The sequence below is a fragment of the Hevea brasiliensis genome, chromosome 10 (genome assembly GCF_030052815.1).
Source record: "Hevea brasiliensis isolate MT/VB/25A 57/8 chromosome 10, ASM3005281v1, whole genome shotgun sequence".
Lineage (NCBI taxonomy): Eukaryota > Viridiplantae > Streptophyta > Magnoliopsida > Malpighiales > Euphorbiaceae > Hevea > Hevea brasiliensis.
The window spans coordinates 88,281,790-88,307,225 of NC_079502.1; the positions used below are offsets into that span (position 1 = coordinate 88,281,790).

The 25,436-nt window shown below is 35.1% G+C and overlaps 1 protein-coding gene, 1 non-coding gene and 1 pseudogene across 2 annotated transcripts; 1 reads left to right on the plus strand and 2 right to left on the minus strand.

Moving 5' to 3' along the window:
• Positions 1-2,756: 2,756 nt before the first annotated feature.
• Positions 2,757-4,480, minus strand: LOC131169394 (uncharacterized). Its single transcript, XM_058128615.1, has 4 exons — positions 4,399-4,480; positions 3,332-3,812; positions 2,855-3,220; positions 2,757-2,763 (listed from the first exon to the last, which is right to left on the minus strand). Exons 1-4 carry the CDS (start codon positions 4,478-4,480, stop codon positions 2,757-2,759), a joined length of 936 nt encoding a protein of 311 aa, XP_057984598.1.
• An 11,431-nt stretch (positions 4,481-15,911) lies between these two features.
• Positions 15,912-16,018, minus strand: LOC131170125 (small nucleolar RNA R71). Its single transcript, XR_009141066.1, has one exon. It is a non-coding gene; the product is annotated as a small nucleolar RNA R71 (small nucleolar RNA).
• Positions 16,019-16,739: 721 nt separating this feature from the next.
• LOC131169395 (uncharacterized) lies at positions 16,740-23,957 on the plus strand (annotated as a pseudogene).
• The last annotated feature ends 1,479 nt before the right edge of the window (positions 23,958-25,436 follow it).

Consider the following 25,436-nt stretch of genomic DNA (forward strand, 5'->3'; position numbering starts at 1 on the left):
GGTATAGAAAACCATGTTTTTTTGCTTAAGAAATCTTTATATGGTTTGAAACAATCACCTAGGCAGTGATACAAAAGATTTGACACATTCATGGTTCGTAATGACTTTATCCATAGTTCATATGATAGTTGTATGTATCATAGGAATCTTTTAGATGATTCCTCTGTTTATTTCTTATTGTGTGTGGATGATATACTTATTGCTAATAAATGCATGTCACAAATTAACATTTTGAAAAAGCAGTTGAGTAATGAGTTTGAGATGACGGATTTAGGTGCTGCAAAGAAGATATTGGAAATAGAAATTACTAGGGATAGAAGTGTTAGGAAGCTTTTCTTATCTTAGCAAGCCTATATTGAGAAAGTGCATAAGCATTTCAGCATGAATAATGCCTGTGACTGTTTCATTTGCTACCTATTTTAAGTTATCTGCTGACATGTCACTAAAAATAGATGAGGAGATGGAGCACATGTCTAGTGTTCCTTATTCAAGTGATATTGGTAACATCATGTATCTATGGTTTGCACATAACCTGACATTTCACATGCAATTAATGTTGCGAGTAGATACATGGCGTGTCATGGGAAAGAACATTGGCAGGTAGTGAAATGGATTCTAAGGTATTTGAAATGTATTATAGATGTTGCTCTGACATTTTACAGGGTCAAGATGAGTGATTCAGTTATTGGCTATGTGAATTCAGATTTAGTATCGAACTTAGACAAGAGGAGATCTAACATGTTATTTGTTTACTCTATTTAGAAGTGCTATTAGTTGGAAGGCGACATTGCAGGCTACAGTTGCTTTGTCTACCATAGAGGCTGAATATATGGCTTTAGCAGAGGCAATAAAGGAAGCTTTATGGTTACAGGGCTTGGTAGGTGATCTTGGGTTGATACAAAACAAGCCAATAGTATTTTGTGACAACTAAAGTGCAATACATCTCAGAAAAAATCAAATGTACTATGAGCGAACTAAGCACATTGACGTCAGATATCACTTCATTCGAAACATTGTATCTCAGGAGATAATAGCCGTGCAAAAAGTCTCTACACATGATATTCTAGCAGATATGATGACTAAGAGAGTCCTAGTAAGCAAGTTTAGGCATTGCCTCTATTTGATTAGTGTTTATAGTGCTCAGTAGTGCCCTTGCAAGGGCATATGGTAAGACAAAGTTGTTATGATGATTTTGTTGATTATGGAAGGAATTCAAGCCAAGGGGAAGAATTGTTATTTTTATGTCGCTCGAATTTTGGATGTGTTTTTATGGACCCGAATTGTGAGCCGACTTGAAAGCTTTGCGCTACGACCTGATTGAGATACGAAGCGAGGTCTGTAGTGGTAGCAAAGGGCACGGGCCGATAGGCCAAGGCCCAAAGCCCACCACTGATATTGTAAACACACTGGGGTATGAACCAGTATAAATATTGTAATATTCTGCCCTTTGCGGTAGAATTGTGAGATATTCAAAAAACATACTGAGATTAGAGTTTGAGAGTTCTAAATAATTGTATATATTTTTTTTATCATGGTGGAACTTTTTCTCTTATCTTGCCCATGGATGTAGACTTTATGATCGAACCACATTAAATCATGTGTTACTCTTCTTCCTTTTTATATATTATGTGATTGTACAATCTATATATGTGCCTCAAATTTACATGACTGTTATAATATTCCATAATGGGCGATGTTTTGACTTTCTAAAAGGATCCATTAATTGCAATTAATAACTTGAGATATATACGTACCATAATCACTTCCCCAGTTATTGATTGGTTGTTTTGGCTCATAACTACCATACCAATTAATAACTTGCGGGTTTCTTGTGTTGAATTTTGACGATTTGAAACCAAAGACAAAGTTTAGAGTAGATCCATAGGGTTCATTACATTAATTTTTGATATGCTAATGTGCATTCTTAAAATCAAACAATTTTTAAGTAATTGATGTGTGTGTGTGTCTATATATATATATATATAAAATTGACTGATACTTATTTATACTTGTTAATTCATGGTTGTCAGAATCGATTTCTAACCAAAATAACTGGACCGACGATCAATTCAATTTAGACATAAACTTACAGTTTTCAAACTTAGAACAAAAAATTATTGAAGGGAAGGTTTGCACCTTAAACCTTCTAATGCATAATTAATACTGTTACTATTTAAACTGCACAATCTTTATATATCAAAATTATTTATTTTATTATTTTACATTGTATTATATTAATATACATCTAAATTTTTATAAAAAATATTACATATTTTTAAATTATTAATTATAATAATACATTATAATTACTTTTAAGAGATTATTAATTTTATAATATATAATTACTTATATTTAATGGAATATCAATGTTTACTAATTCAAAACTTGACTTTGCTATCACTTATAATAATAATAATAATAATAATAATAATAATAATAATAATTTCGTGAATTCCGTCGGTGAATTCTCATCTACGGTTGACTTCATTGCCGACAATTAAAAAAAAAAAAAAAAAAAAAAGAGTTCGCAAACTTTTTATTTTAAGTTGAAAAAAAAAAAAAAACTTCTTAGTTTAAGGTAAAACAACTTTTTAGCTCAAGGTCAAACATTATTATTGTCATGTGAAATAACTATTCAAGAGATAGTTTTTTTTTTAGTCATATCTTTTTTTTTTTTATTTATTTATTAGATGAAAGTTGTATGACTTTTTATAAAGTTAGTGATTTTAATTTGAGATTATTCAAATTTATACAGTTTATAAACTGTTTAAATTAAAAATAATCTAAATTCAAATAAAAAAAATTATGACATTGTGATAATAAATGTTGACATTCATAGTCAAAATGACCAAACTCAGATAAATCCTCCTCATAAGACAAGACAACATTGACAACTTCCCTACAGTCCATCTCAATATCCACATCAAAATTAGAATTTCTCAAAAGCCGAAGCAGGGTCTCTCGAAGGGTAATTACCTTAGCAATCTTGGGGGCGAAGCAAAAGCTATGAAATACTAAGATACCTGAGAGAAACATCCCATAAAAATCCCGAAGGAGAGCACCATAACTGGCCAGGTGTTCAGCATTAAACAAACCTGCATCTACATTACACTTCACCTGCCCCAGTAGAGGTTTAGACAAGCCAACGATATTAGCTTGAGAGGAAAAAGAGCTAGGACCATTTGTAACTCTGTTGACATTACTCCAATCATGACGCAGTCTAGTCGAAGAATTAAAGATATCATTAGGAGTATTGTCCTTATGTTCTTAAAATAATAAATTTTGCCTGTACCAAAGCTGCCACATAACCATACAAATATGGCATAAGGACTCCATGTCAACAAAGTTAAAAAGCTTGTCTAGAAACTCCCTAAAAATAGGAGAAAGATGAGCATCCGGGGACATATCTAACACTCTCCAGTTGTCCCTGGCTTTTGGACACAAAAAAACAACATGCCAGTCATCCTCAACGTCACCACACACATCACAATGAGCATCCGCGGCAATACCCTTTCCTTGTAACTTTTGGGGGAAGATGAAGCTTTCATAATTTCCTTGAATTACTTGGAATAATAGAGTTAGCCAATCAGAAGAAGTAGCAAGCAAATGATACCCCAATTTAACACTAAGTTTGCTAGATTTAGTATAATGCCAAATTCGTACATCTTCCTTCCAAGAGTTACTAAGAGGAATATTAGAAATAGCTTCTACATCAATGGGAAGAAGTAACTCAGATAAAAGGCCTATATTCCAACTTAGCCCATCCTCATTAATTAAACTAGAAACCTTGAAGTCCTCTAAACCTTCAATAGCTGGAGTATCAACATAGAAATTATGATCTTTATTAATCCATGGTTCACCCCAAATATTAATTGCACTACCATCACTGACTCTCTATCTTGTTCCTTTCAACAACAACATCCTTGGACTGCAATAGGCTTTTCTAAACAAAACTAGGGTTGAAACCCTCTTGAGCATCTAGAAAATCAGCTTGAGAAAAATATTTGTCTTTGAGAATCCTACTAAGAAATGTACATGGGTTAGAAATAATTCTCCAACACTGCCAACCTAGCATGGCAAGATTAAAACAATGCAGATTGCAAAACCCCAAACCACCAAAATCTTTCTTAAGACACATTCCATCCCAAGAAAGCCAATGAATCCTCCTATGCCCACTCCAATTAGAACCCCACCAAAAAGAGTTTATCATTTTCTGCAGCTCCTCCCATAAAGAGATTGGAATAGCAAACACACTCATACAATAAGAAAGGATAGCCTAAACCATAGACTTCAATAAGATTTCTTTACCAACTCTCAAAAGAAATTTACCCTTCCAACTGCTTATTCTCTTCCACAATCTCTCTCTCAGATAAGAAAAAACTTGTGTCTTATTTTTACCAAAAAGAGAAGGAAGACCAAGGTACCACCCATGATCAAAAGGCAAAAGCACTCCTATAATATTAGAAACTTCATCACGCATATCAACAAAGGTATTAGTACTAAAGAAAATTCTAGATTTTCAAAAATTAATAACCTGTCCCTATGCTTTCTCATAAATAGATAAAATATTTTTAACATTAGAACTCTCTCTAGCATTAGCTCTAAAAAAGAAGAAACTATCATTAGCACAAAGCAAATGAGAAACACTAGGCGCTCTTCTGCTAATTTTTGACCCATGGATATCACCTCCACATGTAGCTTGCATAAAAAGAGTTGAAAGTCCCTCTGCACAAATAATAAATAGGTACAAGGAGAGGGGATCCCTTTCCCTAAGTCCTTGTCGAGGTAAAATAAGATCTAGCTCAACACCATTCAAAGTCATTGAATATGTCACAGAAGAAATACACAACATAATAATATCAACCCATCATTGTGCAAAACCCAATGTAAGCATAACAAGCCACAAATAATCCCAGTCAACATGATCATAAGCCTTACTAATATCAATCTTGAGAGCAGCTTCACCCTTATTACCCCTGGTTTTCCTTTTCATATGATGAATTACTTCAAAAGCAACCATAACATTATTAGATATAAGTCTACCCGGGACAAAAGCAAACTGAGAAGAGGAAATGATACTAGGAAGAATACCTTTCAACTTATTCGCAAGCACCTTAGCCACAATTTTATACAAAACATTATAGAAAGAAATGGGGTACAAGTCTTTAAGAGTTGAAGGATTATCCTTTTTGGGGATAAGGACTATAATAGTATCATTAAGAGAGTCAGGAAAAAATACTGGTTCTAAGCCAGTCTTAACAATTAGAAACCACTAAATCCCCAATTATATGCCAGAATCTCTGAAAAAAAGCTAGCTTCATACCATCAGGAGTTGGAGATTTGTTTGGGGGCTTTTAAAAAACTACTCTCTTAAATTCCTTAGGAGAGAATAGTGCAAGCAATCTATCATTATCAATATCAGAAATCCTAAGGTTAACCAAATCAACAACTCTAGCATAGTCACCCATAGAATCTGTAAAAAGCTTAGAGAAATATTGAAAAACTACATTACTCATACCTTCCTTTTCTTGAAACCAATTACCCTTAAAATCTTACAAAGCATCAATTAAATTGGTTTTTCTTCAAGAAGAAGCATGTCATGACCCAAATTATGAGCCGGACTGACACAAGGACTTGGGTCAGCATAAGGCCTCCAAGGCCCGTAGTAAGCCTAACTGTTCCTAACCCAACTATATGGCGCATCACTATAGTCCAATTTTAAGAAAATAAACAAACAGATTCCAGCCATAAATTATACTATCCAATGGAAAGTTTTCAACACACTCGACCTGTGAACATAAAGTAACTCAACGTATCTCAATTTGGGAAGCTCAGCTCACCCTCACCATCCTCAATATAGTCAATCAAATAAATGGGAGCTCAGCTCCCTCATCCAAGGAGGTAACTCTCTCAACATCCACACATAATCATAATAAATTATAATAACATTAAAGATTTAAATTATACAATCCCTGACAAGAGCAGAATACTAATAGTATATGCAAAGTTCTAGATTTCAAATCAATAGAATGAAATACACATATTTGCTGTTAATAGACCTGCGAAAAAGGAAGTAAGTTAATCACAAAGAGGTCCTCCCATAACCTAGAAAAATATGGTGAACAGGAGTGAGCGTTCCACTCATAGAGTAAATTATTGATTTTAGATATAATTTCTATAACTATCTAAGTCTAATGCATTCCTGAAGATGAAATGCAACATTTTCACATATTTCAAACAAATCAAATCATATTCACATAAAAGGTAATTTGGAGCACTCATACACCCATGTGTCAAATCCATATATATATATATATATATATATATATATATATATATATATATATATATATATATATATATATATATATTGTGACGTCCCTCACCGGTCTACAGTGTAGTCGAACGAGGAGTGTCACATTCGATATCGGAGCACCCTATCTTGTCTTATCATGTTCATTGTAAATTTTTAATATCATTTAAAAATAGGTATTTCATATGTGAAAATTTTTTTTATAACAATTTATTTCTGTGGATACCCAGATAGAGCCTCCTCTGTTTAATTGGTATCTGGCGAGTTACACTAGTTACCTGTTAATAATAATTTCATATCTCTATATGTCATATCATGTCATTTCTACTCATACAATTTCAAGATCATTCATTCATCTAGAAATTCATATGCAGAAATTCATACTTTATCATACTTTAGTTACAATCCAATGAACCAGAACACTAGTCTATAAATGGGCCCTACTAAAATACAAAATACTGGTGAGGTGACTTTGGACTATATGCAGATCTGGTCAACTGCGGTCAGAATACTACTGTGGCGGCTGCTGATCTCCAGTACCTACGCGATGGAAAAATAACGCGCTAAGCATAACGCTTAGTGGTGCATAATTTATTATAACAATAATTAAACAATTGAATTTATATCTGCAAATCGTAATTTCTAGGTCTTTTACATTTTTATTGCTCTTTGAAAACAATTACCTTCATCACCTGAATAATTGATCTCTATCTGCCAGCAACATCAGGAGTTAGAATATAATTTTTATTTAATTAAATAAGCTTATTAATGGCTCAGAAAAATACTGCGAAGTTTGTGGGACCCATTGAATTTTCGATGTCAAAAAATTTTGAAATTTATATCATCGTGAAGCTCTCGTCAAGTAGAGTGTGCTGGCAGTCTCAGAATTGCTGTGGGGTTCCTAGTATGAGAGAAATTTAGTCCAAAAGTTAAAATAGGCTAAAACTTCACGGGCTTAAATCAGACAAACCGTTAGACAAAAATTTGTGTTCCTGGTGTCTTTGGAAAGCACTCGGAGAGTAGAATGTAATTGGGACTGGACCCTGTCCAATTGGTGGCCAAATCGGTCAGAATCGGCCCTGGAAGTCAAAATGGCATGTTGTGCATAGGAGAGAGTTTGGGCTCATTTTTTCAATGTCAGGGACGGCGGCCGACAGCAACGAGGCGTCCTGGTGGAATGCTAGCGAGTGGGGGAGGGAAGAGAGTGGCTGGCCGGCAGTAGGGAGGGGAGAGGAGAGAGAAAATGAGAGGGGAAGGAAGGGTGTCGAATGTGTAGGGGAAGAGGAAGAAAAAAAGAAATGGATCGATTCGATTTGATAGGTTCAATTCAGTTCAATTTGATTCGGCCAGTTCGATTCAAAGTGCTCAAAATTCAATTTTTACTCTGTCTTCGGACTCAAAATGAGGCCCGAAAATTCTAAAAAAAAATACAAAAAATTCAAAAAAATTTATGGAGTCCAAATATATTTTTAGATTTACCTCGTGGTCCTTAAATAAATTTTTAAAAATCGATAAAATTTATTGCCTCAAGAAAATCAAATCCGATTTTAAAAATCCAGAAAATTCTAATTTAATTTCCATAATATTTAATAAAATAAAAATATTATAATTTACATATATAATAATTATTTAAAAATTCGGGGTGTTACAAAGCATGAGCATGGAAAAAATGGGTATTACTGTCCCTCTCTTTAAGCTAAAAATTCTTTGATCTCAGCTTCCAAAAAAATTCCTCATCCACCAGAATCCTATTAAGATCTTCCTTAAGACTGTCCTTAAGAACTACAGAAGTCTCGTCATCTCTCCCATGAATGGCATCAAGCTCTCTATGAATTCTTGCAGCTTCTTTCCTAAAATTACCTCTCAGAGACTTACCCCAATCTTGTAGCTATTGACCGCATAAAGCAATTTTGTGCAAAAAAAATTTAGCCACCGAAGCCTCCCAAGAATTTTTAACGATATCAAAAATGTCAGGATAAGAAAGCAAAAAATTTTCAAACTAAAAATGCTTCACATAACCCATCTAGCTACTACAATCAGTTTCCAATAAAATTGGAGAGTGATCTAAGATAGAAGAGTGCAAATTTGAGAGCTTACAATTCAAAAACAGATCCATCCAACTTTGAGAAACCAAAGCTCTATCAAGTCTTTCACGGATCCAATTAGCTAATCCTCTACCCCATTCCACATAAAAGGGTAGCTTAAAAGAGGTAGATCATGTAACTAACAACTATCAACTGTATCATGAAAACCACAAAATAGGCTTTCAGGATGGGGATTACCACCAATTTTATCTTCCATAGAAAGCAAATCATTAAAATCCTCAATACAAGCCCACGAAATAGAAGATGCCCTTACCAAATTAGTTAAAAGATTCCGAGAACCCTGGCGTTTACTATGCTCTGGAAAACCATAAAAACCTTGAAGCCTCCAACTAACATTGTTATAACCAGTAATTATCATATCAATAAAATTCTAAGAATACCCACTAATGGTAACAAGAGAGTCAAATTTCCATATGACAGCAAGACCACCATTACGACCCTTTTGGTCAACACGAAAATAATCAGTGTAACCAACACATATTTTTATTTCTTCAGTTTTATTAACATGAACTAAAGTCTCATAAAGAAAAATAATGTCTGGCTTTTTATTTTTAATAAGCCCCTTAAGAGCACGAACTGCCCGAGGGTTGCTAAGCCCTCTGTAGTTCCAACTTAAATAAATCATGGCTCTCAGCAAGCCTAGTGACCAAGTCCGACCGTTGGAAAATTATTAGGTGAAGAACAGGCAACAGGAATGGGTTGCGCATTTGAATTGACATTCACCTCCTAGTTTAGTTGTTGAGCAGCAGGCCTCTGCCTTGTATTATTTTCAGCAAGCTGAATAGTAACATCCTCATCAGTTGAATTGGACAACCCACCTTCATCAATTACTGGGTCATTATTTCCTAAAGAAGGCCTAACTCCTTAACCCATTTGGAAATCCATAACTAAAGAAGAATTCAAATGTACATAATTTGACTTTGCATGATTTTTAAGATTAACATGCATAGTTTATGATGTAAAAGGAGTTGGATAATCTTTTTTGAACCCCTGTGATCCTGGCGAAATTTTAGGAATTCAAGCTCCTCCCCTATCATGCAACCACTAGTTCCGTACCATGGAGGATTGTCTAACTAATGGTCTAAGCCAAGAACCCCATCCCGTCACCACTGTACTATCCATTGTTTCAAATAAAGTATCACAGAAATTTTCATTATGTCCTAAATGACTGCAAATGAAGCAAAAAATAGGAAGCCACTGTGACACCCCTTACCCGTCTACTGTATAGCCGAGCAAGAAGTGCCACATCCGGTGCCGGAGCACCCTATCTTGTCTTGTCATGCCTATTATAAATTTTAATGTCATTTAAATCAGGTAATTTATGTGTAGAATTTTTTTTTTATATCTTATTTCTGTGGAGACTAGGACTGATCCTCCTCTGTTTTATTAGCATCTGGCGGGTTCCACTATCACCTCTTAACATATTCATAGTCATTTCACATATTTCCATATCATATTCTCTTTTATCATATCATTCACAACTATTTATGAGATCTCAAAATGAAGTATTATCTATTGCATTCATATAGAAATTCATAGATAATAAATTACAAGTTTTCATTTCAATATCAAAGTTTAATTATAAGTCCAAAATGAAATACATCATGACTAGACATAATGAACCAAAATACTAGTCTATACATGAGCCCTACCAAAATACAAAAGACTGGTGAGGTGACTCTGGACAGTGGCAGATCTGGTAGAAACTCTGTCTGAACACTACTGTGGCAGCTGCTGCTGTGATGGCTACTGATCTCCAGTACCTACGCGATGGAAAATCAACGCGCTAAGCATAACGCTTAGTGGTGCATAATTTATAATAACAATAATTTAACAATTGAAATAATAATTGTAATTCGTAATTTCTGGGTCTTTTACATTTTGTTTATTACACTTTGGAAACAATTAACATTATTGGGATTTTTTATGATTACTTATTGTATTTTAAGTCTCAATTAATTTTTATCAGTGCCCAAGAAACCTATAACAAATTATAAAAGTGTTACACTCATTTCATATAGGCATTTTAGGGTAGTTTTGCATCCATTTTGCCCTTATATTTTAGTATATTTTATGTTTTTAGCTTTATTTTAGCTTATTTGTTAACTTTAGATACTTTATATTTGATTTTTGTAATTTTGTTGTTTTTGATAGGATTTTGTGGCAAATCGAAGATCAATGAGTGCATTAGGAAGTGATTTGAAGAAATTTGGAATTCTTTAAGCATGGAGGAAAGTTGAAGAAATCAAGCTTTGAAAGAGCAAGTTAGCCGAAATTTGCTTAAGACTTTGCTTATAATGTTGCTTAGGGTATGTCATATAAGTTTAACCTTAAGCCTGTTCAAGCTGAAAGTCAAGCACGGCTTAAATCCTACACATTCAAGCTTTTACTCCACAACCTGCCGAGAATTGCTTAAGATCCTGCTTAGGGTAAAGCGGCAGTGCTTAAGGTGCAGCACAGATCAAGCTGAAAGTCAAGCATGAGTAGAAAGAAAACCCATTTTATTCCAGTCTGCCGAAATTTGCTGAGGGTCTGCTTAACCTTAAGTAGACAGTGCGACCAGAAGCTGAAATTTGCTGAGAAGCTGCTTAGGATTAAGCCGTACCCTAAGCAGACTGCCTAGAACGTGAATAATGCTGCTGACTTGGATAATTTTACACCTCATTTTCTATCCACTCCTTGGCTCTTATTTACTTTTAGGGTAACTTTTTGGGACGATATAAATTCATTATTTCCTAGTTTTTGCCATAAGAGGAAAGAAGGGAGAAACAAAAAAGAAAAGAAAATATAATAGAGTGTAACACCCTCCCGGTAGCAACTCCGTACATTCTACTGTTCCGGTGACCGGTGTCGGTCCGGACAGCTAGAACGTCCGGAAAAATATTTAAACTAAAGTGAGGGACCATAATTAACTCAAATATTAATAAGAAAAATTTAGCAAAAATTTTAGAAATAAAATACAACCAAGTCAAATGAGCCGGTGCCCAAGCGATGGGTAACCAGAGGTAAGTTGTGGTTCTCGCAACTAGGAGCCCTAGACCCGGGTAAAAATTCATAAAATAATTATTGGGACTCCAGAGAAGGGTCATTGAGGTTCCTATGGCATTAGAATACCAAGAAAATAGCTAGAAAAATTTTTTAATCGGTACAGACAATTTTGACCTGTTAAGCCAAACGGAGGGCATTTTGGTCATTTCGCCTTCAGAGGTGATTTTTGGCCGACTTGTCCAGTTAAGTAAATAATTATTATGACATAAAATATGAATAAACATTACTAAAAATTAAATTGAAAATAAGTAGTGATGAAAAGAAAAGAAAAATGAAGAAAATTGAAATTTTGACATCACATGATGTCATTTAAAAAGCTCCACCCAATCATCATTTGACAAATAAATTAAAGGGACAAAAATGACATAAAATGGGACAAAAATAAAACCAATTCCAGCAGCTTCTTCCTCATTTCAGCCGTAGCTCTTCCTTTTCCAAAAGCTTTCCACCATTGTTACTCCCTTTAAGCTTAAATTTCCTTAAAATCTCACCATATTTCCCATAATCATCTTCATAAAAACTGAATATCTACCCTAGCTAGAGTGCTTGGAAGAAAAAGGAAGCAAGAATCTTGAAGTTGGCAAGAAAGAGACTTGGCTAAATTAAGGTTAGTGCACATATATAACTTAAACTCTTTATTTTCCATGTTAGAGACTTGAAATAGGTAAAAATTTGTGAATTAAATGAACCAAATATATGTGTATGTCCACCATGAATTTCGGCAGCCCTAAGGAAGGAACAATGATGGAGTGTTTTTGATGGTTTTAATGGACTTAGAATGAATTAGAGATTATGTTTAAGGTGTATATACACATATATAATGAATGAAAGTGTTTAACTAGGTGTATGGGTGAATTGAAATGGAAATTAGGGTTTTGGGAGTGAAGAATTGGACTTGGCTTATGAAGTGATTAATGGACATTCTAATGGTCAATTAGTGACCATTTGAGGCAAGTTAATCCTAATTTGAAGTGAACTAAAGTGTCACAAACCAAGTTGGTAGGCTGCCTAGTGACAGCAGCAATGAGGCTGTGATTCCAGCCCATTTGGACTGCCATATCTTTGGCTGTGTTGGTCCAATTGGTGTTTGGCCAATTGGACATGAAACTAGATTTATAATGGCACATTTTTGCTGAAGAAACCATGCCCAAAAGACCAAAGAAAGAGGACCAAAAGTTGGCCCCAATCCGGGTACCCTGCAAGCTAATTCTGCAGAATGACCAAATGAATAGTAACCATAACTCACTGTAGAAATGGTCAATTGACCTGAAATTTTTACAGCAACAAGTTAAGACATAGACAAACAACTTTCATGAAGAAACCTGCCCCAAATTATGAGCAGAACCTAACCAAAATGGCAGTCACAGTCAGTGTTCATGGTACTATAGATTTGGTAATTCTGCAGTTTTTCCAATCCGGCCAACTGTGGTTTTTGGACCATATCTGGAGCTACAAAACTCCAAATGGAGTGATTCAAAAAAGGAAATTCAACTAGACAAAATAAGAAACAACTTTCATGTTTACCATTTCCTCAAATTCTCACTGCAACAGTGCTTAATGGAACAGTAAAGTTAGGCTTCAAAAACTGAAAATTCTGCCCTCTTGGTTTTAAGTTTAGAAATGGTATGGGTACTCAATTCCAACAAGTTTTAAATGTAAAATGTGGTACATTGGGAGTGTTAAAACCAATGTACCTATTTTCTATCCAAAAGTCAACATTTTTGTTGACCAATGAGGTGAATAGTGACACCAAAAACTTGAAATTCAAAAATTAAAGAATTTAAAAGTATCAAATGCCCTAGTATACCTAACAAGATTGGTTTGGATAGTTTGGCATGCCAATAGGGTTCAGTTAGCAGTACTGCACATGGCAATATGCCATTCTGTGATTTTATGGCTTTTAGCCATTCTGACCTTGTATTGAGATTTGGCCTTGTGCCTGATGTTATCTGACTTATTAGCTATTACATTTGCACACCGGGAGATGCATATGTGACCGATGGTGTGACGGCCCGAGGTACTAGATACCCAGTGCCAGTTTACCCGTTTATCCAGTCCAGTCATCTAGTATAGGTTACTTAGGCAACCAAACGAATGAAAATGGACAAAGTTAAAGAAATAAATGAATATAACAGATACAAAACAAATAAGACATATACATATTTATTTTCTGCTATTTTCTTTTATTTTATTATTGCACCACTAAGCATTATTGCTTAGCGCGTTGCTTTTGCCACGCGTAGGTTCTGGAGATACAGATCGTGAGCCCAGTAGACCGCAGACTGGGTGAGTCCATCCTGCAGATTACGCACGATGTCCGGGTCACCTCAACTTCTGCAGTGCATTGGTAGGACACTAGGTGTCATTTTGGTATTTTGTAACTAAAATTTTATTTTCTCATATGTAGTTGAACTTATGAAATGTATTTTGATGATCATGTAAATAATGAGAATTGTGTTTGTGAATGGAAAAGAGAATGTTTATCTATGATTTATACATGATATCACACGAGATGAATGATTGAGAAATGAAATTGAAAAATGTTGAGATTTGATATTGAAGTTTGAGAATGATTGAATATGAATATTGGAAGTGTTTTTCACAGGTTCCGAAGAACTGTTTTCTCCATTTTTAGCCGGTACTCTGCCGGATTTTCTTTAAAATTTTCGGAACCTCAAATAAATAATAATTTTGATAAATGGCTTAAATAAATTATATTTCATAAACTATATTCAAAATTACGATAAAAATTAATTAAGGTAAAATAGAGTGTGCCGGTACACCGTGTGACATATCTTACCCTGATATACTGTAGACGGGTAAGGGGTGTCACATAGAGAGAGAGGGAGATGCCAATTCTTTGGGGAAGGAGCTACTACAACCATTTTTGGAGCTCTAGAAACCAGAGTTTTGGGTTCTTCTACCTGGGTTTTTCTATTTTAGTCCTCTTATCATGTTTTTCTTTATTTTTCCATCAATCTTTCTTGTAAATACCATCATGAGTAAGTAAACTCTTTAGATTTCAGAGTTGGGAAATATGTTTTAGATTAATTTGTGGATTTGGATTGGGCATTTCCTTATTTTACATAAATACGAGTTTTGATTCCTTCCTTGTGTGCTTGATTTACTTACCTAATGTTGGTACCCATTGGGTATTGTGTTAATCTTTGATTGAAGGACCGAAAGGTGAAAGTCATTGATAGATAATCAAGGATTGGAACTTAAAATCACCTAGATTTAGAAATAAACTAGGATTTTAAGAGGAATTAATGATTAGTTACAAAACTTAATGGGTTTTAAAGTAATCAAATAACATACGAAAGTAGGTTTAGTTATTTTAGAACACACTTTGGTTTGCTTGAAAAGGATACCAAAGGAATTTAGAATTAATCACCTTCAAACTCTATTTTTCTCTTAAAATTGGAATACCCAAGACAAATCCCAATTAATTTATGCATAAACCCCCAACTCTGGAATCACTTTTAACATAATTAGACTTTGATTTGAATTACCAATTGTTAATTTAGTTTAATTGAAAACTAGATCTAGAATTTATTTGTTTGCTCTTTACCCATTCCAATTAGATTAATCAATTTACCTTGCTCATTCACATTTACCATTTATTCATTAATCATTAGCCCAAATAATCGCTTCATTCATAGTTTGGTACTCAAACGGCAAATCCTCGGGGGAACGATACTTGATTCATCACTTTATTACTTGAGACGACCCGTATACTTGCGGATTCGCACCATCAAGTTTTTGGCGCCGTTATCGGGGATTTGATTTTTGTTTGATATTGAACGATTGCTTGTTTGGTTAATTTGGGCATTTTATTTTATTTTATTTTTACCATTTTACTTTGAGAATTTGTTTATTTTGTTTTTCAGGTACTTTATTTTATGAGAAGGACAAAAAGTGAAGAAATCAATTTATTCTTTGATCCAGAAATAGAAAAGACAGCAAAAGCTTTAAGAGCAGAATCTAAAAGGAGAAAAGCTAAAATTAAAGCTCAACAACAACAAGAAAGAGCACAAGAGCAAGAACAATTATAAGAAGAAATGGCCAACAACAATAACAAGCACTCTGTGAAGGATCATGCTTATCCTAACATTGGGAATTTCATGCCAAGTATCACAAGACCAAGAGTAGAAGCTAATAATTTTGAATTGAAGCCTGCACTCTGTCAGATGGTACAACAATCACAATTTAGAGGAAATCCAACTGAAAGCCCACACGTGCATCTAGCACACTTTATTGAGATCAGTGATATATTGAAGATAAATGGAGTTTCTGATGATGCAATTCGACTCAGATTATTTCCTTTTTCTCTGAAGGACCGAGCTAGAGAGTGGTTATATTCTTTGCCACCGGGTTCTATCACAACATGGGATGAACTTTCTCAAGCATTTTTAGCTCAATATTTTCCACCAAGCAAGACAGCTAAGCTAAGAAATGAGCTGACTTCTTTCAAACCTAGAGATGATGAGAGCTTGTATGAAGCATGGGAGAGGTACAAGGATTTACAAAGGAGATGTCCACATCATGGAATTCCTAAGTGGATGCTTGTTCAACACTTTTACAATGCAGTTTCACCAGCTATTAGAAGTATAATTGATGCATCTTCTGGAGGTGATCTTATGGAGAAATCTGAAGATGAAGCTTTTTCTGCTCTTGATAAAATTGCTTATAACAACTACCAATGGAGTTGTGAGAGGAATGAGATCAAGAAACCAGCTGGTATGTTTGAGCTTGATGCCATGAATATGATTAATGCTAAGTTTAATGCTTTAACAAGAAAAATGGACAAGCTAAGCATGAAAGTAGATTCTTCAGCTAGAGGTTCTAGTAATTCAGCAAAAGTTGGAGCTGCAAATGTCAATTGTATAGCTGATTTTTCTGCACTTAATCAAGATTTTTCAAGTGAGCAAGTGGATTATGTGGGGAACTACAATCAAAGACCAGGTGGTAACTCATTTTCTGCAACTTATGATCCAGCATGGAGAAACCATCCCAATTTCTCTTGGGGAGGTAGACAAGGACAGCATCAGAATTTTCAGCAACCTTCTGGGTATAAACAACATCAGAATTTTCAATATAATAGAGGTCCTTCTCCTGGAATTCCTAAACCTCAAAATGCACCTGCTCCACCTCTACCACAACAAGCACAACCAGACAAGACAGCTAGATTAGAAGCTATGATTGAGACTCTACTTGTGAGCCATCAAAGTCAAAAAGATATGATTTCTCAATTAGCATCTAAAGTAGATCAAATGGCAATGCACAACAAGATGTTGGAGAATCAAATAGCTCAACAAGCTAGCTCTTCAAATAACAAAGCATTTGGGAAGCTCCCTAGCCAGCCAGAAAATTTAAGGGAGCATTGCAAGGCTATTACATTGAGAAGTGGAAAAATATTGGAGAATGGAGATAAAAAGATTGAAGAGAAAATTGAAGAAGAGAAAAACAGAGAAGGAGATGAACAAACTGAAGTTGAAGATAGAATTGAAGCTGAGAAAGAAAATTTAGTGGAAGAAAAAGGAAGTAAGGAGAGAGAGAGCAAAGAGGAAGAACCTAAATATGTTGCACCTAAAGCCTACATGCCACCTTTACCATTCCCACAAAGGTTCCAGAAAGCGAAATTGGATAAACAATTTGGGAAGTTTTTGGAAGTATTGAAGTCTTTGCATGTGACTATTCCTTTCACTGATGCCTTAGCACAAATGCCTTCATATGCTAAATTTTTGAAGGAGATTTTATCTAACAAGAAGAAATTGGAGGAATTTGATACCGTAGCTCTCACAGAAGAAAGCAGTGCTATTTTGCAAAATAAGCTTCCACCCAAACTGAAAGATCCTGGAAGTTTTTCCATGCCATGTCACATTGGGGATATCAGTATAGATAAGGCTTTATGTGATCTTGGAGCCAGTGTTAGTCTGATGCCATTGTCTATCTATGAGAAAGTGAAGATTGGAGAAATGAAGCCTACTAACATTTCACTACAGTTAGCAGATAGGTCTATTAAATTTCCAATTGGGCTAATTGAGAATGTACCTTTGAAAGTTGGAAAATTTTTCATACCAGTGGATTTTGTGATATTGGAGATGGAGGAGGATGTACACATTCCTATTATTCTTGGTAGACCTTTCCTTGCTACTGCTAGAGCTGTGATTGATGTAAAAAATGGAAGGCTTACATTAGAAGTTGGGGAAGAAAAAGTTGAATTTAATTTGTTTCAAGCAATGAAAAAGAAAGATGATTCAAATTCATGCTTGAGAATTGATGTGATAGATGAAGAGGTCAGAGAAGTGCTCAAAAAGCAACATCCTAAAGATCCCTTAGAAGCTTGTTTAGTTTTTAACATCAAAAAAGGGGATGAGATTGAAAAAGCTGCAGAATATGCTACAATCTTGGAAGGAAATCCACCTTTGCCTATGGCTGATACTGAGAAGATTGGGGATTTGAAGGAAGATACAACTTCATCATCAAAGCTTGAAAAAAGTGAAGCACCGAAGGTAGAGTTGAAACCTCTCCCAATAAATCTCAGGTATGCTTTTCTAGGTCAAAATTCTACATATCCCGTAATTGTTAGTGATCAACTGAATGATTGTGAAGTTGAAAAATTATTAAGAGTTCTTAGAAAGTATAGAAGGATAATTGGTTATACCATTGATGATATTAAAGGAATACATCCTTCTGTGTGCGTGCATAGAATTTTGTTGGAAAATAATCATAAAGCTTCTCGAGAGTCACAGAGGAGATTGAATCCAAATATGAAAGAGGTTGTGAAAAAGGAAATCTTGAAATTGCTTGATGCAGGTACCATTTACCCTATTTCTGACAGCAATTGGGTAAGTTCAGTTCATGTTGTACCCAAAAAAGGGGGCATCACAGTAGTGAAAAATGAAAATGATGAACTAATACCTACAAGGATTGTAACTGGATGGAGAATGTGTATAGACTATAGGAAGTTGAATAATGCAACTAGAAAGGACCATTTTTCATTACCATTTATAGATCAGATGCTTGAGAGACTAGCTCATTATTTTTATTTTTGCTATTTGGATGGCTATTCAGGGTTCTTTCAGATCCCTATTCACCCAGATGATCAGGATAAAACTACCTTCACATGTCCTTATGGTACCTTTGCATATCGAAGGATGCCATTTGGATTATGTAATGCCCCTACTACATTTCAAAGATGTATGATGTCCATATTTTCTGACATGATTGAGGGTATTATGGAAGTATTCATGGATGATTTTTCTGTGTATGGTAAATCTTTTGATGAATGCTTATCTAACTTGTCTAAGGTTTTGCAGAGATGTGAATAGTTCAATTTAGTTTTGAATTGGGAAAAGTGCCATTTTATGGTACAAGAAGGAATTGTTTTGGGATATCTTGTGTCAAACAGGGGTATTGAGGTGGATAAAGCAAAGGTAGAAATTATTGAGAAAATGCCACCCCCAACATCCGTGAAGGGAGTGAGGAGTTTCTTTGGGCATGCTGGATTTTACAGGAGATTCATAAAGGATTTCTCTAAGATTTCTAAGCCTCTTACCAATATATTGAGTAAAGATGTGGAATTTCATTTTGACACTAATTGTTTGAACGCTTTTTATAGGATAAAGGAAGCTTTGATATCTGCTCCTATTATGCAACCACCCGATTGGTCATTACCTTTTCAGTTAATGTGCGATGCTAGCGATTATGCCATTGGGGCTGTTTTGGGACAAAGGAGAGATAAGAAAGTGTATGCAATATACTATGCAAGTAGAACCTTAGATGAGGCTCAAATAAATTACTCTACTACAGAGAAAGAGTTTTTGGCAGTGGTATTCGTAGTAGATAAATTCAGGTCCTATCTTGTGGGGTCTAAGGTAATAGTATACACAGATCATGCAGCTATCAAATATCTCCTTCAGAAAAAAGAGGCCAAACCTAGGTTGATAAGGTGGGTGCTACTCCTTCAAGAGTTTGACTTAGAAATTAAAGACAAGAAAGGAGTGGAAAATGTGGTAGCAGATCATCTGTCTAGATTGAGGCAAGAACAAGAAGATAATTTGGGAAAAGAGCTCCCAATAGATTATTATTTTCCTGATGAGCAACTGTTACTAATCATGAGTGCAAAAACCCGTTGGTATGCAGATTTTGTGAACTATCTAGTGTGTGGAATCCTTCCACCTGACCTAACATGGCAGCAAAAGAAGAAATTTCTTTTTGATGTGAAGGATTACGATTGGGAAGACCCATTTTTGTTCAAGAGATGTGGAGATGGATTGATTAGAAGATGTTTAGCTGATGAGGAGATAGGGAAAGTTATTAAAGATTACCATTCTTCACTTTATGGGGGTCATATGAGTGTGACAAAGACTGTAGAAAAAGTTCTTCAAGTAGGGTTCTTTTGGCCACATATGTTTAAAGATGTGAGAAAGTTTGTAAATGCATGTGACAGGTGTCAAAGGATGGGTAATATCTCGAAGAGAGATGAAATGCCCCTCCAAAATATATTGGAAGTAGAACTATTTGATGTTTGGGGCATTGATTTCATGGGACCTTTTCCATCATCCTTTGGACACAAATACATTTTAATTGGGGTAGATTATGTGAGCAAATGGGTTGAAGCTATACCATCTCCAACTAATGATGTTAGAATTGTGATTAAATTCCTTAAAAAGTTCATTTTTACAAGATTTGAAACTCCACGTGCCATTGTAAGTGATGGAGGTTCTCATTTTTGCAACCATTAATTTGAGAGATTATTACAAAAATATGGAGCAAAGCATAAGGTTGCAACACCCTACCATCCACAAATTAGTGGTCAAGTGGAGATCTCAAATAGAGAGTTGAAAAGAATTCTTGAGAAAATAGTGAATAGTTCAAGGAAAGATTGGTCACTAAAGTTAGATGATGCTCTTTGGGCCTATAGAACAGCTTTTAAAACTCCTATTGGCACCACCCCATTTAGATTGGTTTATGGGAAAGCTTGTCATTTACCTTTGGAGTTGGAACATAGAGCATATTGGGCCATAAGGACACTAAATTTTGACTTAAAAACTGCAGGAGAAAAAAGAATGCTGCAACTAAATGAACTTGAGGAACTTAGATTGGATGCTTATGAAAATGCCAAGCTTTACAAGGAAAGAACTAAGAGATGGCATGATAAGCATATTAGGAGGAAAGAATTTCAGGAAGGGGATGTTGTTCTCTTATATAATTCTAGGTTAAGGTTATTTCCCGGAAAATTAAAGTCAAGATGGTCAGGGCCTTACACTGTTATAAAGATATACCCCTATGGAGCTGTTGAGATAGGGAATGAAACCTCAAGGACTTTCAAAGTTAATGGGCAGAGATTAAAGCATTATATTGTTGGAGAACCCACGCAAAAGGTTGTAGAGGTTTCATGGCTTGGTTGCCTAATTGGGGATATTTAGGTGATTTGGAGTGGAAGGTCAAGCTTAAGACCTTAAACAAACGCTTCTTGGGAGGCAACCCAAGCGTATCCTTTTATAGTTTATTAATCTTCTATTTCAGTTCATTTTCAGCTTTTACCCTCATTAAACTCAAAAGTGACATTTGTTTATCTTTTGCAGGTCATTCATGAAGATTGGGCAAATTAACACATGTAGTAAAAAGAAAGAATTGAAAGGGAGCAAGTATAAGCAAAATTCTGCACTTTATCCAGTACTTGTGAACAGTAACACCTTTAAACTTGTGCTAAATTGCTGATATTGCAATCTACTTGATAGCACATGTTTAATTTTGTGTTTTGTGTAAATTTTGTGAAATGCAACTTAAATGAGGATCAATTTTGATATTTAGGATTGATGTGAGCTTCATTAAAGTGCAAAAATAGTGTTTGTTAAGTTTTACCTTTTAGTGTATATATAGTTTTTATAGTCTGTTAGAATTTGCATGTTTTTGTTTGAATTGCTGCTAGTTTTTGTAGTCTGCTAATTTTTGTTACTGTTCATGCTACTATTCATGCCGCTTAAGAAGTCAACTCCTATGTCTTTTCTGCAATTTTTGAATGTATGAAATTTGTCTCAAATGCTGCTGAAAATGTGCTTTGGGTATAAGCTTAGAAATCAAACCATTTCATTGGGTTTGCAAAAAGGTAATTACAATCCATGCTTAATTTAAGTTGTTTGCCTTTCAAATCCCTTCATGGTTATGTTATGTTTGATGAGTTCTAAGAGATGATGAGCTTAAATTCCTAAATTTTATGATGTTTGTGTGTATTTGGTAATTGCTGAGGGTCATGATAGCATTCCATATCATTTAGACTATTTTTGGTAAGTAAAATCACAAATTTTTCAAAACATGCCGAAACTTGCTGATGATGTTGCTTACTAAGCTGCACCCTATCCAAATTCTGCTGAACCCTAAGCAAAATTCTGCTTAACCCCAAGCATAACTCAAATTACCAGATGTCTGCCCTACATTTTAAAATGCCCCAAAATTTCTGCCATTTTTTATGAAGCCCTCGCCCTCACCCCCGATAAACCAAAGCACTATTCCCCCCCCCCCCCCCCCCCCCCTCCACCATTTTTTCCGGCATTTTTAAGGAAGCTGAAGAGTTTATTTCTCTTCCTTAAATGGTGAGAACCAAGATGTGGTCCACCCATAAACCTAGAAAATCCAAGTGCTCTGTCAAATCGAAAATGGCTACTCCATCCTCATTTTCTGCGAACCCTAACCCCAGTCCCAGTCCTCCACTTCCTCAATCGCCACCACCGCAAACACCACCACTTCCTCAATCGTCACCACCACAAACACTACCACTACCCCAAAACCAAACACCAACCCTCATTTCGCTGACCCCCCTCTCACCACAAAATGAGCTGCAAAATGAAACACCCATTTTCGAAACTCAGTTTCAAGAACCAATGTCTGAACCCGCACCAACTCAAACCAAATCTAAAGGTAAAACCAAAATGGCTACGGGTAGACCCAAGAAAACCACTGTCAAAAAATGAAAAGGAAACCCCTCTGTTCCTTTGGACTTAAACTCTCCACCTCAACTTCCCTCTGAACCAGTCAGTAAAAGAACTAGGTCCTCATTGCAAATTTCATCACCAGCAGTTCAAATCCCTGTATCTCAGTCATCCTTAAACTCTCCCCAGCCTGCCACTACTCCAGCAGCACCTGCATCATCTGCGAATGATATAGAGGAGGTACTTTCTCCATTACATTGGGCTTTTAAAGATATGGATATGAAAAATTCTTATGAAAGTTTAGCTTCTAAACCTATTTTGGCAAACAGATATATGGATGAGCATATTTTAAAAGAGTTAGGCATTTATGACTCTGTATTTGCTTACTTAGATGTTGTCAACTGGACTAAGTTTGCTAGGATTAGGGAACCAGTGTACAAGGATTTGACCTTGGAATTTTTGAGTTCCTTAAGGCTGAGTTTCAAACCAACAGTACCTGAGCATAAGGATGTGATCTGTTTTCGATGTGCTGGCATTGATAGGGAGTTAGACATGGATTCTATGAATGAAATTTTTGGTTTTCAGGGTTCGGGCTATAAAAGTATTGAGTGGCAACAAACCATTTATGACCCTGTTCAGTTCTGGAAAGAAATTGCACCTTATGGGGGTTATTACCGACAGAGGACAGCAAAAGCCTCTAGGATAGTCGATCATGTGTTGAAATACCTCCATAGATTTATCTCTTACACTGTTTTAGGAAGGGGACACAGAATGTGACATTGTGGGTGCTGGAGACTTATTTTTCTTGTGGTGCATCAAGGAGAGAAAACAAGTTAGCACAGCCCATTTCTTAGCTACTCATTGGCACCAAACTGTCACAAGGCATACCAAAGGTAGCATAGTTTTTGGAGGCTATATAACTGCCATAGCCAATTCATTTAGCTTTGATGCTAGTTTATATAAGCTACAGCCAGTGTCTGATGAATCATTTATAGACAGCACAATGTTGCTACTCATGGATCTTTGTGAGAAAGTAGGACATACTTATGTTTTGTTACAACAGCATGCTGATGCCAGAGGTTCTGCAGAACCAAATACCTTTGCACCAGCAGAACCCCAAACAACCACTGCCCCGCAGTTTTCAGCAGATATTTTGTCCCTCCTAAGATCCTTGGAATCCAAAGTAGCTAGCTTCACTGTCCAACCATCTGTTCCCTCACTTGACACCATAGATATCCTTGCAACCTTGAAGAGCTTAGAAGTTAAAATTGATACCATGGGTTAGCAGTAGGTCAACCAAAAGAAGAAGCTAGAAAAGAAACTTAAAAAGAGATTTTCATCTCTTAAAAAGAAGCAAAAGCAGCAACAACTTCAAATGTTGGAGCTCTATAACAAATTAGCCCAATCTTATAACAATTTATATCATTGGGGCCAAGACATGCTTCAGGAAATGAAAGACCTCACAGAAAATTTGGAACTGCTTCTAAAGCTTCATATCACAATGAACCTACTGCAGAACCTGGAGCAGACCCTAATACAGCAACAAAGCCTTGACAGCAAAGCTTGAACAGTAGTAGTAGTTTAGTACTAGTTTTAGTTCTTCAATTCAGTTTTAATTTCTGTTTTAAGTTTATTTTGTAATCTGTTCATTTTAATCTTTAAACTTTAGTAATAGTTATAATACTTTGGTAATTAGTTTTTATGATTATATTTGCATTCATTTCCTTCAGTTTAGTTTATTTTATTCTATCTTCTAATATGGATATAGTTATTCTATGAATGTTTTTTTCGTTTAATTCTTGATTTAACTGTTAGATCTTATTTCATTACAACTTTTCATCTTCTTGCACATTATTTTTGTACTTTATCTTTTATTCAGTCCTAATTTTGTTGATGTTGATGAGTTGCACAATTTCCTTTGAGCTGCATATGTTTAACATCATTTTGAGGTAACAGCTTACTCTTTTACTATTTATGCTTATGGTATGTTGCCAATGCTTATGCCAATGTTTATGCTTTTGCTTACCCTACGCAACAAGTCAAGCAATATCTTAAGCAGTGTAAATTCATACATTTGGGCTACCTTTTCACATTTTTCTCTCTAAAGCTTCATTGTTAATATCATTTTGAGCTAATTTTGGAATTCTTGAGCTTATATTGATTTAATCCCCAATTGTATATATTTCATTAATTGATTAGTTCACACAATTTTGCCCATCTTTGCATTCATTTTAGACATTGAGGACAATGTTTCATTTGAGTTTGGGGGTGAGGGCAAAATTTTTGCAAAATTTTTAAAATTTTCTTTAAAATTTTCATTTATTCATTTATTGCATTTCATTCATCCATATATAGATAATCCATACACTTATACATATACAACACACATGTCTATACTTATATACATACCTTCGCATATAGTTTTCATATAGATTACACTTAATTTTAATTTGATTTATGCATTCATTTTAGGATCATGCATATCATAAAAATAAATTTTTACCTTGTCCTTAGAGGATTGAGAGTTGCTTTGAAGAGCAATTAAGCTTACTTTTAGAAGGGTTTGATGGATTGAAAGTTCTAGATAGGTGCAAAGTTATTAGATCCTTGCCTTAGTTTATATCTTCTTAGCCAAGGGCCACCCAATCAATTGCATTGACTTTGAGTGCCTAGAGAAAACTCTAGGGTGAGAAGTAGCTAATTGATGTCTCACCAATCCTAGAACAATCTTTCTAAACCTTTCAAGGCGAAATCATAGCATACACTTGAAAAAGAAATGATCTAGGCATTCTTTGAATTTTAAACCCATATTTTAGCCTTAGCCAACCTCACTTTAAAATTTCCCTTTGGAACCAATTTGAGCCTACATTTATCTCTCTTATTCCTTTGGAACCCACATCAATGCCTAGCCATAAACCCAAACACTTACCTACCCTCCATGAGAATAATTCTTTGAGTGATAGATACACATAAAAAAAAAAGAAAAAAAATATATAACAATTAGTTGGGAGAAGTGACTAAAATAAAAAGGCT

Bases quoted from the DNA above. Each gene is read 5' to 3' on its own strand.
- LOC131169394 (XM_058128615.1), bottom strand. From the start codon at position 4,480: ATGCGTGATGAAGTTTCTAATATTATAGGAGTGCTTTTGCCTTTTGAT. The intron at 3,813-4,398 runs GTAAAAATAAGA...TTGATACTCCAG, and splicing joins TGGTCTTCCTTCTCTTTTTG to CTATTGAAGGTTTAGAGGAC. The intron at 3,221-3,331 runs GTCCTTATGCCA...TTCTTCGACTAG, and splicing joins TTTAACTTTGTTGACATGGA to ACTGCGTCATGATTGGAGTA.